General features: G+C 55.8%; 1 protein-coding gene across 8 annotated transcripts in view; it reads right to left on the bottom strand.

The window, feature by feature from the left end:
* SYNJ2 (synaptojanin 2) overlaps positions 1–15,723 on the bottom strand; it is an 82,821-nt gene that overhangs the window by 25,958 nt on the left and 41,140 nt on the right. For 5 of the 8 annotated variants that reach the window (XM_053668721.1, XM_037126078.2, XM_053668723.1 and 2 more), the window contains 6 exons: positions 11,465–11,526; positions 7,477–7,573; positions 5,182–5,354; positions 3,945–4,026; positions 3,184–3,333; positions 2,938–3,103 (listed from right to left, as the gene is read on the bottom strand). In XM_053668721.1, the coding sequence (XP_053524696.1) occupies positions 2,938–3,103; positions 3,184–3,333; positions 3,945–4,026; positions 5,182–5,354; positions 7,477–7,573; positions 11,465–11,526 (730 nt within the window). Of the gene's footprint in view, positions 1–2,937; positions 3,104–3,183; positions 3,334–3,944; positions 4,027–5,181; positions 5,355–7,476; positions 7,574–11,464; positions 11,527–12,142; positions 12,332–12,774; positions 13,027–15,723 lie in introns of those variants that run through there. The other 3 variants (XM_053668725.1, XM_053668726.1, XM_053668720.1) reach the window with 3 other exon arrangements.

Here is a 15,723-nt window from a genome sequence, read left to right on the forward strand (position 1 = left end):
GGTAGCAGGCTCGCACAATTCCGATCGGATAAACAGGCCCGGGGCGAGTGGTGTGACTGGACGGACTGGGCTAGCGGAGAGGACCGCCATTGCTCCCTCTCTGACCACGCCCCCACACACAGCGTCACAAACCAGCGACCTGGGTTGCCCCGTCCTGGTAAACAATTAAGGCTTCGCTCCGCTTACTTAACGTGCAAACAGACCAAAAATGACTCTAGGACAACTCAGAGCCCCAGAGCCGATCAATCTAAGCGATGAAGAAATAGCCAAACTTTCAGATGCACAGTTCAAAATACTGGTTATCAGGATCCTCACAGAACTGGTTGATTTTAGTCACAAATTAGAGAAACATATGGAAGCTAAACTAATTGAAATGAATGGTAATACAAAGGAAACCAATAGTAATGGAAAGGAGATTGGGACTCAAATCAATGGAGCGGACCAGAAGGAAGAAAAAAATGACCAAACAGAAAAGAATGAAGAAACAAGAATTCAAAAAAAATGAGGAGAAGCTTAGGAACCTCCAGGACATCTTTAAACGTTCCAACATTCGAATTATAGGGGTACCAGAAGGGGAAGAGTCACGAGTGGAAACCTTATTTGAACAAATAATAAAAGAACTTCCCCATTCTGGCAGAGGAAATAGACTTCCAGGAAATCCAGGAAGCTCAGAGAGTCCCAAAGAAGTTGGACCCAAGAAGGAACACACCAAGGCACATCATCATTACATTAGCCAAGATTAAAATGAAGGAGAGAATCCTAGAAGCAGCAAGAGCTAAGGGGACAGTCACCTACAAAGGAGTTCCCATCAGACTGTCAGCTGATTTCTCAAAAGAGACCTTACAGGCAAGAAGGGGCTGGAAAGAGGTATTCCAAGTCATGAAAACCAAAGACCTACAACCAAGATTGCTCTATCCAGCAAAGTTTTCATTTAGAATGGAAGGACAGATAAAGTGCTTCTCAGATAAGATCAAATTCAAGGAGTTCATCATCACCAAGCCCTTATTATAGGAAATGTTAAAGGGACTTACCTAAGAAAAAGAAGATAAAAAAGATGAACAGTGAAAGGACAGCAAACTCACGGTTATTAAGAACCACACCTAAAACAAAAGCAGACTAAGAGGACAGCTAGATCAGGAGCAGAACCATAGAAATGAAGATCACGTGGAGGGTTAGCAACAGGGGAGTGGGAGGAGGAGAAGGGGGGAGAAGGTACAGAAAATAAGTATCATAGACAGTAGGTAGAAAATAGATAGGGGGTAGGGCAAGAATAGTAGGGGAAATACAGAATCTAAAGAATTTGAGACACGTGTTCATGAACTAAAGGGGGAAATGGTGGGGGAGGGGTATGCAGGGTGGAGGAGAATGGAGGAGGGGAATAGAACAAATGTAATGGCATAATCAATAAAAAATTTTAAAAAAAAAGCAGAAAAAACCTGGCTGCTGACAGAACATGACCCCTGCCCCCGGAGGGGGCGTTCCCACCGCCTCCACCTTCATGGGGTCCTGGGGCCAGAACGAGACAGGACACTGCCCTCGGGAGGCTGGTTGGGACAAAGAATCTGGCAGCGGGACCCGGGACCCATTCATTAGGGTGAGACAGCGTCTCTGGTGTGAGTTAGCGCTCAGAGAGACCGACACTTCTAGAACAGTGCACTGCCACCTCCTGGTGGGGAAAAAGAGTCCAAACTAAGAAATACGAGAGTGGGCTCCCACTCGAGGCCAGGAAGCTCAGTGCCTGGAAAATGCATTGGCAGCTGGGACTGGACACACAGTTTTATTTTATGTGTGTATTTTGATGTCTGACAACCTGAAAATCCTTTCTGTCTAGTGAGACACCACCCCTCCTGGGATTAGCCAATTCTCTTTTTCTTTTTAAATTACTTTTTTTCATCAAGGTAACGTTGGCTAATAACATTGCGTAAGTTTCAGGGGGGCAGCGCTGTAATTCACTGTCTGTACACACCACTGAGTGCTCACCCACAAAGTCTGGTTTCCGCCTGTCACGGTGCAATTGTCCCCCTTCACCCATCCCGTCCCCCACCCCTCTGGTCACCAGCATTCTGTTGCCTGTATCTGTGAGTTGGCTTTTGTTTTGTGCTCCTGTTATAATCCATATGAAATCACACGATTTCGTTGCTTTCCTTCCGACTCATTTCACCCAGCCTAACACCCTCAAGATTCATTCAGGTTGTTGCAAATGGCGACATTTCATCTTGTTTATGGCTAAGGAGTGTTCCCCGTTAGATACGGCACATCTTTACCCATCCATCCGTGGATGGACACGTCGGCTGTTTCCACATCTTGGCTATTGTGGAGAAGCCGAGAGCATGTGAGTGATGTGAAAACCGACCACCCGGGCTCAGACCTCCCCTCTCCGACCCACCCCCAGAGTGACGGCGGTGCCCCTCTGCCCCTCTTCCCCTTCCTCCCAGGGCCAGGTGCAGGCCAGGGAGCGGCACCCACGTCTGCGGCCCGAAGCCCCCTGGCTGGTCCTGAACTGCCGGTCCGCCCAGCCTTCCCCACAGAGACCCAGAGACAGGCCCCGCCTAAGCGCTCCCGGGGCCCCTGCTCTCCGCCTCCGGGTCACCCTGAGTGCCAGGCCACCCCCTCCCCATCTCCAGCACCTGTGGGTATAAAGAACTTTGTTTTCCCGGAGCCTCTCCTCTGCCTCCTCTTGTGGCCGCACGTGACTGACCATCTCACAACGGAGGACAAAACACAGCTGCAAGCTGCTTAGGTCAATGGGTCAAGCTCAAGTCACAGCCAAGTGCAGAGCAGAGACGCTCCCTCTGGCTGCCCCAAGGCTCAGGGGAGTGTCCGCCACTAGCTCTCTGGGATTACGTGAGGGCGGCGGGAAGGGCTGGCTGGCACCCCCACCCCCTCTGCGTGGCGGGGGGGCTGGACGCCCCCCTGCGAGTGGAGGGGCCCCCGTACCCAGCAGGGCTGTGTTGTCCAGAAGCACCCTTCCTTTGTCCGCAGCCTCCTCGGTGTAGACGTCCCCGACCAGCAGCAGTTTGATGGCCTCCTGCTTCACCCCGTCAAAGAAGTTGGACTGGATGGTGCGAGACACGGACCGGGCCCCATCCTTCAGCTTCCCCACCTGCCGGGAGCCGGCCCACGGGCCGTGAGAGGGGTCCGCGCCGGCCCCGGCCCTCCCTCTCCCCCTCCGCCTGCCCCTACCTTGGCCTTCCCCTCCAGGGCCCGGCTGCCCGTGAACATCTTGCTCAGGCTGTGTCCATTCAGAGACCACATGGCTTTGAAGGCCTCCACAAAGCGGTCAGCGATGGGCTTCGAATTCAGCTGCAGGCTCTCGAGCTGCAGGTGAAGGACCTGGGGGAGGAGTGAGGGACAGCTGTCGCTGGCGTCTCACCTGGAAGCTTCCCCAGGGCCGCCTGCTCCCATCACCATGTGGGCTCCTTCCTCGGCAGACGGCGGGGCACCCTGCACCCTTCCGGAGGAGGGGGGACCTTTGCAGCCCAGAATGGGGCCCCCCACTTATCTTTATCATCCCACCCAGCCTTCCTCTGACCCCCTTACTCCTGACGCCCTGTGCCCAACCACCAGGGGGCTGGACGGGAAGCCAGGGCAGTTCTTGGACCCCACGCCTCCTGCAAGCAGGGAGCCAGGAGAGATCACCAGGCACAGACAGACGGGGGCTTCCCTCTGAGGCCTCAAGCCAGACTCATGTCATCAGCCCAGCAATCCGTTCACAACAGGCCTTCTAGAACCACTGGTCCCCAGAGTGCCCCTGGGCCACCATGTTTGAGACGCACGACTGTCGGCCAGAGGCAGCCCAGCTCCCAGAGGCCCTCTCTCCGGACGCCCGGTGCCCCAGCCCCACCTCTCCACAGCGAGGCAGTGAGCCCAGGGACGCCCTCATCTGGCCCCACTGAAGGCGGGGGTGTGACACAGGTGGCCCGGGGACCGTGGCAGGTACAGACCTCGAGCGCGATGAAGCTCTGCACGGTGTTGGTTCGGTCCAGGCAGTCGAGGCAGTTCATCCGCAAGGTGCCTTTCTGAAACCTGAGGGCGATGGCGAGAAGTAAATGGCGACATGTCGTGCGCGGAGGAGCAATGGTGGCAGCACACGTTAGACGCCCGCCAAGGACACGTGGCCCTCCCTAGCAGCTCATGGGGACCCTGTCCTCGTCCTGATGGAGCCTGGCACTGCTGGGTGGCAGGCAGACCCCGGGGCACGCACTCGGCAGCCCGCACACCAGGGGCACCGTAAACACAGTTCACTCTCCCAGGCGATTCCCCAGAGGCACGTTCTCGAAAGTCGCTGCGACACCTGGGGAACTGGACCACGAGCACACACACAGACGCTGGACCGCTGCTCCTGGGGAAAGTCTGGGCCAGGTCCCCGAGAGCTGCTGGTCACACGTTCCCATCCACCGACGGACACAGAGCCTCACCTGTGGGTGCGTCTGTTTCAAGACACCTCACTGAGCGCACGTCTTTCACTCATTCACATTGAACTCGCCGCCCATGGCGCTCCCACAGCTGGACAGGGCTTCTCTCACATCTCCCCCGTCAAGGCACGCCCTGCCCTCCCTCTGAGGAGGGTCCCTGGACAGCCCCCTACCACCACACTGGGGGCCACTTTGGACAGAGAAATTGCCTGAAAGTGCACAGAAGCATGAAAACTCAGCCCTGAGATGGCATAAGGGACACCGGTGGCAGCACAAGAGCTGAGCAGGACAGCAGAGCCTAGTGGGGACAGGCATCACCGGTGACAAAGCTGTCACTGTTCTGAGCGCGTCTGTGAATGTGCGTGAGTGTGGATTTGGGACCATGAACACATGTTAGTGAGTGGGCACCTCTGCAAATACAGAATCTGGGGATGAGGAGGCTCTACCGCGTCGCACTTTGAGGACCCTGGGCCTCCTTTCCCTGCTGAGCTCCGAGCAGGGAAACCCTCCACTCCCAGGGGTTTTCATCACCGTCTGTCTGGGCAAGTGAGGTGGTTACCGTGGCTCCATGCGGCAAGCCAGCCCCTTTTACTGGTCTGCTTAACATGCTTCGCTGCCTACTCACAACACTCAAAAGCATGTCTGACCTTGGGGGAGGGAGGAGCGGCCGGAACCCTGAGCCCACGCCCCGTTGCCAGTGGCAGGGCCCCCCAGTGCCCCCGCAGCCCGGCCCCGCAGGGGGACGGCGACGCGAGTGGAGACTCACCGTGGACTCACCGCCTCGCCCTTGGTGAACACGCCAAAGTCATCCCAGTGGAGCTGTAACTGGGGCCTCAGGAGGTTCTCCAGCTTCTCGAGCTTCCCGCCTTTGGCAAACTGATGGAAGTCAAAGTTTATCATAGGCGTGTCCCCGGCGTGGCAAGAAGCCCAGAGCAACTTCTGAAAGGGGAGAGGGAGAGAGTGGCAGGGGACAGGGAGCCAGGACCGTGACCGCAAACCTTTTGCAGCTGCGATCTCAGTGGCCGAACCACCGCTCAGTGGAGCACGCGGGGTCCACTTCATGGCACACAGTGGCCCAAGTGGTTCACCAGCCCCGAGCCCGACAGGCAAGCACGGAGCAAACCCACAGACCCACAAGGAGAATCTTGCCTACAGAGGGTCCAGCTTGGGCAAAAGACAGCCAGGGCAGGTGGGGCTCGCCTGGGAAGCCCCCAGCCCTGCTCCGACATCACCCTCCTGCAGGGCTCTCCAAGGTGCTGGTGATGGAAGGGGCTCTGTGTCCTCAGGCACCAAGTGCCACAGGCCCCTCTCCCAGCTCACGATTCAGCCTGAGGCTGCCTGGTGACCAGGCCCATCCAGACAAGCACAAGCCTCCAGGCGGGTGTGCTCTGACGGGGCTGAGCCTCCCGGCAGGCCTCTGGGTGCTCTTGGCAGAGGCTTCCCTTCCACACAGGGAACCTCACTGGTGGCTCCTCAGCTCCCTCTGCAGCCCTGAGGTCCAGGAGACCTGGCAGCCTTCCCAGAGGCCTGGCTCAGGCCCCACACCCTGCCTCGCCCCGCCCCCATGGCCGCAGGTCAGACTTGTCCAGAGCATCTAATGACTCCGAGGACTAGAAGGACTTCCAGGCTGCCTGGCCCCCATGAGTCAAAGCACCAGTACCTGCACCCTGGGCCAGAATGCAAATCGATGCCCCGGGGGCCACCACCCAGAGTCTTGCTATGAAAATCGAGTTGGCTGAACTAAACAGCGTGTTGCTTTATGCTCTGGGGAGAGCACCTTGCCCTCCAGGGCCTGATGACTGCCTGCAGGCAGGTGTGTGGACCTCAGCATTACCGGGCTGGTGGGCGGCGGGCCTGGCCCATGGGACCGCTGAGTCTCCAGCCCCTCTTCTGACACAAGAGCCCGTGGGCACAGGAGGCACTTGCAGCAGCTGACAGCTGCTGAGGACATCCCTTCCCCCACCTCAAGGCATAAAGCAAGAAGAGATTTTTGGGTTGCCTTCCCCCCTTTTCCTTTTTCCTTACAAGAAGCTGCCAACGTTGCTGCCAAGAAGAGCGGAAGGGAGATATTTCTCAATCTCGTTGCTAGTAGCAACAACCAAACAGGAAAAGCAGGTCTGGCCAACTGGAAGTCTGCTCCAAGCCCAGGCTTTTCTGAGCAGAGTGAAGTGGGCACCAGCAGGGTTCAGCCGGTCAGGGAGGGGTCAGGGGTCAGGGGGACAGCAAACGCCACTGCTCCCGAGGTGAGGTCTGACTTCAAACTCTCTCCGTCAGAGGTGTCCTTGGTCGGGGATGGCCAGAGGGCTTTTCTCCATCCAGTGGGGGCCGTGGGAGATTGGAAAAAGGCTGGGGGGGCCCATTCTGGAACCTCTCCCTGACGCAGAGAACTGGATACACACAGGAGCTCTGGGAACAGTGGAGACCAGGGCGGTGGTGGTGGGAGGGGAAGTGAGGTTGGGGGGGCTTTTACTTCAATTGCTTCCTGCCCGGCCCAGGGTTTCTCCTCACAGATCCCTGACCCTGGGCCCGGGAGCCCCAAGGAGCCCTCATGGATAAGAAGCTGCTTCAGGAGCCCAAACGAGGGTGGAAGGATGGAGGGCTCCAGGTTAGCAGGCGGGAATCATGTAAGTTGCTTGTCTTAAAACGTCAGGGGCTCTGAAGGGCCACTGCAGGGCCCCGTGCAAGCTTGCCAGGAGGTGCAGACCCAGGGAGGAAGGGGAGCTCAGACTTCTGAGCAGGTCAGGGGTGCGTGGGGCAAGCCCAAACATTCGTGCACACATGCGTGTGCATGTGAGTGTGTGTGCACATCCATCCAGTGGGAGGCTCTGAGGGAAATGCAGCCAGGGACGAAGGCGACCTGTTTTGAGTCTGAGCAAATTGTCCCGGCCATCAGGTCAGGAGCCCAAATCGCCTGGTGAGGAAAGACCTCCCCAAACTCGGTGAGCTCTGCGATACCCTTTCCAGCCACCCTCCCTGCCCCGCCAGGGAGCCTGCCTCCAGAGAGCAGGGGCCCTAGCTGCCCGCTCCGTGTCCGCCACACGCCCACGCCCTGTGTGTTTACCTTGAAGGCTCTGTTGAGCACCTCCTCGCCACCTCTGCTCCCCAGCAGGTTCACGACCACTTGCTTCCCATACTGCTCCTTCAGAAGTACCATATGCCTGCAACAGAGCAGGGCAGCACTGTGACCCCGTGTCCCCAGGACACAGACGGCCCCGCCTTCGAGGGGCGAAGGGGTGGAAGGGCCTCGCTGGGCACTCAGTTCCGGCACAAGCACCTGCATGAAAGGCTCCGGCCAAGAATAAATAAACTGCCCTGTTCGGTGTGGCTCAGTGGACTGAGTACCGGCCTGCAAATCAAACGGTGGCTGGTTCAATTCCCAGTAAAGGCACATGCCTGGGTTGCAGGCCAGGCCCCCAGTAAGGGGTGCACGAGAGGCAACCACACACTGATGTTTCTCTCTCCCTCTCTGTCTCCCTTTCTAAAAATAAAGAATAAAATCTTAAAAAAAAAAAAAAAAGGAATACATGAACCCAGCACACCAGAGGAAGGGCTTTCTATAAAGCACCCCATCACATCTAGGACAGCAGGCTTGGCCTCATCAACAGAGCCTTGGAAACGCCATGTGCCTATCTGTGCAGTGACTCCGCTCCACTCAGTACGCCGCAGGTCCTGTGAACTAGAGCCCTGATAGGAGGGCAGTCCACCCCGGGGTCCGACTTTTACCTGAGTGCTGCATTGTATGAGGTTTAACCCAGACAAGACGGCACAACAAAATTTCAGTCTCAGGAAAGTTATTTGTATATCAGAAACCATTTTAAAAATACCTATGTTGAAATATTAGGGAGGGATTATAATAGCTTTTATCACCAACTTTCGAAAGGCAAATTTATAGTTTTAATGATAGAAATGGTTAGACGTACTATTCGTAAAAGCGTAGGAAGAAGACACAATGTAAAAAGCAGATAGAAAACTAATTTCATGTGGCCATTTTGTACCTAAATATAGAAAAAAGACCAGAAGATAACATACTGTGATGTTAAAAGGGGTGGCATTTTATGTCATTTAAACTTTTTTCTTCTTTAAACACTTCACTATTTTCCAAATTTCGATGTTTAATTTATAAAGAGATTTAAACAATTATCACCAAAGAACACTTTGTAACCAGTCCTCACCAGAGGACAGTTTTTCATTGCTTTTGGAGAGAGAGGAAGAGAGAGAGAGAAACATGGACGTGAGAGAAAGGCAAACACTGAGTGGCAGCCTCCCATTTGTGCCCCGACCAGGCACTGGACCACGCGCCAGCCAGCCGAGCCACACGGGCCGGGGCACGATTATCCCCCGTCAGAGAAAAAACACTCTCCGACTACCTCTGAGGGGCAGCACTGGGTACAAGAACATGATTCGGAAGTGGGCAGCTTGGCTTTCTCGGCTGACCAGTGGAGAAGACGCGCGCCTGTGTGGACAAACTCCCCCAGAGCAGTGCTCCGGGCAGCCCTGCCTGCCCTGCAGTCCCTCGGGGGGGAGACGGTGGGGAGACGTAGGCACGGGTGAGATCGGAGGACTCAGGGGCTCTGGCAGCTGTGCACGGGCAGCCCCGGGTGAGGCTGCCGGAAAAAAACGAAATATTCACAGCCTCCTGGCCCTTCTGCCTGCTCTGTCAGGTCTGCCTGTCCAGGGAAGGGGCATCCTGACCTGAGGCCTGGCAGGTGGACCGAACAGCAGGCCCTGCTCTGGAGGGACAGCTGAGGGACAAGAGTCATTTCACTGGCTCCAAGGGACAGAGTTTAGGAGTCCACACCAAGGGCAGCGAGAGTAAGGCTGCCCCTGGCCTCGGTGGCTCTGTGCACGTAGGGTCTTTTGTTCACACTTTCTACCCACCTGCTGCTGTCACAAGGAGCAGTCGGGAAACTGGGAGGTTTTCGGGTCACTGAGGAGCCAGAGTTCCCTCTGGCATAGCCTCCTCCAGCTCAGCAGAGCAGAGGGACCGACAGTTAAACCCACACAAAGGGAGGGAGGGCGGACAGAGCGGCTTCACTGTCCCCTGGAGGTGACACAGGGCACTGCCCAGTGACAGAGTAACTGTCATCAAACTGCGCGACGCTGCAGTCACAGCCCATGGCCTGCTCAAAACGCCCCCTTCCTCCAGACACGGCAGACGGACAGTGGAATGACAGTGTGTGACACGGGAAGGACGAGAACTCCGTGGGTGTCAGAGCGACCCACAGGAAGGGCTTTGGTGTGAGGGCAGGTGGAGGGACTTCCTCTGGACCAGATGCACCGAAGAACTGTGAGACGCTTCGCAGCCCTGTGAAGTCCCAGAGATCTGTGCCCTCCAGGGGTGACGCAGCCCCGCTCCCCGGGGGCCCACAGCGCCCCATCATGGTCTGCTGGAGCAACCCGCGGCCTTACTCCCAAACACTCGCTTCCAAAGTGCTCCGCAAGGACAGCGGCCCTGTCAGCAGCTGTCGGGACATCCGGGCAGCTCCTCCAGCCGGGGCCAGAGATGGCTCAGAGCTGGTCCTGCCTCCCAGTTGGGGGCATGGGAAAGGGGGGTGACTGGAAGCCCGAATCTGAAGCGGTCACTGCCTGCAGAAGGGCGTATGGTCAGTCTCAGGAAGGTACGTGGCGATTCACAGAGGAGACTGAATTTGCCCTCAGACTTAGGGGAGAAGTGAGTGTGGAAGAGGAAGGGCTTATACTCTCAAGTACACTCACACACACTGATGTAAAACAAAGTCTATGGAATGTTCTTAACTTTTTTAAAAAAAGGTCATACAGACATGAAGGTTGCTTCCGGCCTACTCAGGAAGAATTTCATTTTAGTTACATGTTTACTATTTCCTATGCACATTTAACAGAGATCAATGTCAACTAAAAGAAGCCTATATGCACCAGCACAGACAACTTCAACAGTGTCCGGGCGGGAAAGGCAGTATCTCGTTCCAAATAGGATACGTGTCTCTTCCCAGGAAAAGCCACTGCCGGGGCCGTGCTCACGCGGCTGGCGGTGCCGGTCTGTGGCAGGGCGGCCACAGACAAGTTTCCCGTCCACATGGCACTTCCGGTGCAGGATTAAAGTACGAAATTACTTTTTGAAATCTTATGACAGTCTCTAACATAATCTTTAAACTTAGTATTTAGATGAAAAAAAGCAGACATTTTAGGAAGCTATTAACTACTCAAGTTCAAATTACTGACAGCTCAGGTTAACAATGGCTTTTCCTAAGCAAACTGAAAAATACTGTGTTATGTATGATTCAATTTGTGTTTTAAAACATGAACTATGTATATGCCAATTCTTCTAGAATGATAAACGAAAAAAACTAATAGTAAAATCCCTAGCAGGGGGAAATGGAAATTAGGGTACTTTTACTTCTCACTTTATACCTTTCAATATGTTGACTTTGAAAACCTATGAATGTTACTTTAAATAAAAAGATTTTCTTTATTTTTAGAGCGAGGGGGAGGGAGGGAGAAGGAGAGGGAGAGAAACATCGATGTGTGAGAGATACATCGTTTGGTTGCCTCTCACACGCCCCCAGCCAGGGACCTGGCCCATCACCCAGGCATGTGCCCTGACTGGGAATCAAATCGGTGACCCCTGGGTTCGCAGGCCTGCACTCAATCCAGTGAGTCACACCAGCCGGGACAAAAAAAAAAAAAACAACCTATGACTGTTACTTTTAAAACAAAATCAAATAGCTACAAATACCCTATCATTTAGATGATCCTTACTAACTAAGGGGAATGGATAAAACTTCATTGCAGAAGGAACTGGTAAGATAATTCCAAGTGTTACTTGTGCATTTACTACTGAACCTTCAGGGAACTTGAGAGCAGGTGAAAATCTCATTTTGGAAACTCCCTTTTGCAAAGAAGCAAAGCAAAGGGCAAATTTAGATCCAGGATGGGGGACCCTCCCCTGCCTGCTGTCCCCTATGCTACTGTCTGATGGAAGACAGACCCCAAAGCAGGACAGGCTTAGCATGGTGTCAGATGACCTTGACCCCTAAGGAGGAGAGGCTTAGGATGGTGTCAGGTGACCTTACTTGTCGAAAGCAGGGGCGTTGGCTTCCAGGCCTCTGTTGAGTCTCAGATGATGGGAGCCAACCTAAAACAAAGAGAAACCACACCAGTGACTCCCAATGCTCTGTGAACCCAGGGAGTGGTGGTCTCCCCCCATCCCATCTCCACCCCACAAGCTGCCAGCCAGGCCTTCATTGGCCCTTTCTCAGGCCCCTCAGAGGCCGCTCCCAGCCCAGGAAGGCCAGGCCTTGAACTCCGGCCCCTAGGCCTAACTCAAGGGCTGCTACAGCCCAGACCAAACTGCAGCGCAGACCACACCACTGGATCCTTCTGCAGACAGAAGGGAAACTGTGGGGGTAAGACCACGAGGCCCACGCCAGAGCCACAAACGCCTCTGCGGTCAGAGGTACGGCCATGCCAACAGGAGAGAGACCACGGTCCCAGCATCCTCTACAGCAACAAGGCCCTCGAGTGCCCCTAAAACCTGAGCTATTAATGACCTGCAAACTAATGTGCCTTATTATTCAGAACTGGCTATTGCACACTGGAAGTTTAAAAAACAAGCTTAAAACTACATACTGTTACTGGAGCCAGCCTGGCAGGGCTCTCTCTGAACAAAGCTGGGACATTTCGAGTACTGAACTAGTTAAGAACAGTGATGGACTGTGATGTGAGGGATGGATGGGAGCTCATGCACGGACCTGCGCAGAGGAGAGCCGATGGCTGGGTTCATGGTTGGGTAGGCAGGTGGCTGGGTGGGCAGATGGTGGGCAGGTGGATGAAGCAGAAGGGAGGGCTCTTCCCTGGAGGAGGACACCTTCTGACAGATGCGGAGGGAGTGGTGGGAAGTCCCCAACTTACAGCCACGACAGTCAAGTCAACAATCACCCAGCATCAGCCAGGACTGGAGGGTCCAGTGGGGGGCAGGATGCTGGCTGGGCCTCGGAGCGTCGCCCACAGGATGCTCATTGGTTGACAAGCAAAAGGTACTCACTGTAAGTGAAGGCACTGAGTAGCACCTTGCCCAGGGGATCAAAATTCACATCGGTAATGAGGGGCAGGGGGACACCCCGAGAAGGACACAGCATCAGAGATTGAGACCCTGAACCTGGCTGTGACGAAACGCCAGGGATCGCCAGGATGAAGCACATTCACTATAAAGAAAAGGGCAGCCAGTGTTCCCCAAGAAAGGTCGGTATCACAAGAGACAGAAGGCAGAGGAAGTGGCTGAGACTACAGGAGACCGGAGATGTGACAACTAACTGCGATGTCATCCAGGCCGGGGGTGGGGCGGGCAGCGCTGAGACAGGCATCACCGAGACGACTGACTAACCTGGAATGTGGGCCGCAGGCCAGATCAAGGAGCTGTGCCGAGGTCACCTTGCCTGCACGTGTCCCTGGACCGTGGTGACATGAGAGAGGGTCTCTGCTCTCAGGAGAAACGGCCCGACGGGACAACACGTTGAGAGAAGGCGCAACCTCCTCTCAGCAGTTCAGAGTGTGACAGCACATGTGTGTATGACGAGATGGTGACACTCGGTGCCCCTGGGTGAAGGACACAGCCGTTCTCTCCAGTGCTGTGCCAACTTGGCTGCAGGTCTGAGGCTATTTCAAGATCGCTTCTTAGCACGTACTGCTCAGTCTTGCTGTCACTCACTGAGTGTCACAGAAACGGTGCCGCGGACTCGCCCGCACAATCAGATGCGGTTCCCTTGAGCACGCACCGAGTGGTGCTCGGCAGCGCTCCGCCCCACAGGCCGCACAGCGTCCCTGTCCCCGCCGCGGAAAGTGCCCGCCTAGAAAACCGGCCTCTCAGCAGCAGATCCGGAGGGTCTGGGGTGGGTGTGCCCATCTGAATGACTATAAATAAAGCCCCAGGTCCCTTTTGGTTCCAAGAAACCCCGCTTTCCAGGGGGCAGTCCACACCTGGCTGAGGACAAGAGCCCCCCAATATTCCAAACTCGCTCCCCACCCGGGGCCAGGAGGATGGCTGGGCCAGGCACCCCCAGGCAAGGCAGGGCCCATCTGTTCTTCTGGATTCCCGTGGAAACTGGGTCTGCATCCCTCGCAGCCACCCTGAGCGCCCCAAGGCTAAACCTTAGAGAAGGCGCGGCTGCTCCATGTCTGTCTGTCTGTCTGTCTGTAAGTCATCACCAGAAATCTCCCCGTGCTTCACGGAGACTGCGGCTGTTTTTGGAGTTGTCCCCAGGGGAGCGCAGTAAGGGGAGGACAGAAAAGGAGGGCTCGGAGGCCTGGATCTCAGCCATGACCGTCCGGTTACCGGACGTGTCTAACTGTCCCTCCCCAAGTCACAGCCCAACGTTTCTCCTCAAACAGGAATTTCAGCCACAGATGACCCAACTGGACAGTGTCCAACCTGTGGGCTCAAAACTCCTCCCACCACAAGAACAGTGTGTCACCAGCCCTGGACGGCGTCAGTGAGCGCACCCCGACACCCACGTCGGCACGGCACTGGCTGCTGCCATAGAAAGGCCGGGGAGACGGGGGACCCTGAATTCCCTGCCCTGGACACTTCCTCACAACGGAATGCCAAGGGAAGACCTAAAAACACATTTCCAGGTTTCCACCAAGACCGCCCGACAAGAGCAAACTAATCAGATGGACACCGCGCCCCTACCAAGAACAAGCGGTGTAGCAGGGCAAGATGCCCCAACAGTGGGACTCAGAGATGGCGGGGGACCAGCCAGAAGCAGCAGCCCCCGCCTTCCCCACCCTGCCCCCTCCTCTGTCCACTCTGACACTGACCCACATCGGTCCTCTCTGGTGTCACTTAGCTCCAAGGCCACGCTGTGTCGGAAGCCTGAAGGAGGAGCTCCAGTCAGGGCTGGGATGAAGCCACCTCTGGCAACGGCACACTGGAGCCGAGGTGCTTTCTGTGGTCCCCCTCCTTCTCCTTCACCCACTGTCCTCCCGTGGCCGGGTGGACACGTGGACAGTCTCTCCCATCTGAAGTGAGTCCTCACTTCACTCCTACAGACCACAGACCCAGGGACGGTGGCCACGAGAGTAACCCCAGACTCGCAGATGCCTGGCTGAGAGTTGGCCGGGAGTCCGCACGGGCACTTCAGAGAGCCCCAGGCCACGAAGGGCGACTGTGAGTCTCTCCAGTCAGCCCACTGCATGCCTCTCTCTTCCCAACTCCAAGTTCAGGAACATGGAGCTGGTGCCTTGAAATTGGCCACGATGGGAGCATTTACACCACAGTAATGGGCAAATGCTGCAAACTGACTTCTCATCCTGGAACTCAGAAAACTGCTTTATCGGCATACCCCTGCATGGCCCCCAACCCTTCCTGAGCGTGGCAGTCAACAAGAGGTTCTCAGAAAGTACGCGTGCCTGGCTCCTACCCCAACACTGCGATGTAATCGGGGTGTCATGCAGCCTGGGCAGCGGGAGCTTTGACGTTGCCCAGGTGACTCCGACGCGCAGCAAAGTTTGGGCACCGCTCCTTTGGTGGGTCCTGGGCAGGGAAGTGAAACCTCCTCAGCAGAACGTACAAACCTGCCTCGATCTGGCCCTTGCCTGCCTTTCCCATCCCACCTCCCTCCAAGCCCATGCCCAGGACTGCAGGCAGCCGGACCAGAACACTACCCTCTTCTGCCAGGAGCTAAGCAGCTACAACGCCTGCACCCACAGCTCCCTCGGCAAGGCCTTCCCTCCTTGCCCCGTGATTCTGCCCCGGCCTTCCCGAGTCCGCTCAGACGCTGCCCCCTCGGCCTGGGCGAGCGGCCCTCCCCGGAGCTGCCTCTCTCAGGGGCTCTATTCACACAACGCTGTTGTTCCCTGTCTGTTCCTCCCCAGAGGCTGTACCCGATGCCAAGGACTATGCCTCATGTAGCCCTGATGCCTCATGTGACCCCAGACGCTCAGTGAGTGCCTATGGGATAAACGGCTTACTCCTGGCGTCTGTGGGGGCTGGGAGACGGAACAGCCTAGAAGACGGGTCCTTGTGCCGCATGCTGACAGAGCTTAGAGGGCACCGTCACCACACCTCAGCGTCCTCAGGGAGACGCAGGGGGAAACTCTCATTCCGCTTTCCAGATGCGCACAGTCCTGCTTCTCCTAATGCGACCTGGGCTTTCGACTCCTCGGTGTTATAACTCGTGTCAGTAGAGTTAACAGCTACCGTTTTCAGTGCCTTCTCGGTTCTAGATACCGTGAGAAACTCCAGTCCACATTATCATATTTAATCTTCTCCATAACCCTGAGGATGGTATTGTTGACCCCATTTCACAGAACAGTAAACTGAGGCTTAGCAAAG

The sequence above is a fragment of the Artibeus jamaicensis genome, unplaced genomic scaffold (assembly GCF_021234435.1).
Source record: "Artibeus jamaicensis isolate MK-2021 breed Jamaican fruit bat unplaced genomic scaffold, CSHL_Jam_final contig_497, whole genome shotgun sequence".
Classification (NCBI taxonomy): Eukaryota; Metazoa; Chordata; class Mammalia; order Chiroptera; family Phyllostomidae; genus Artibeus; species Artibeus jamaicensis.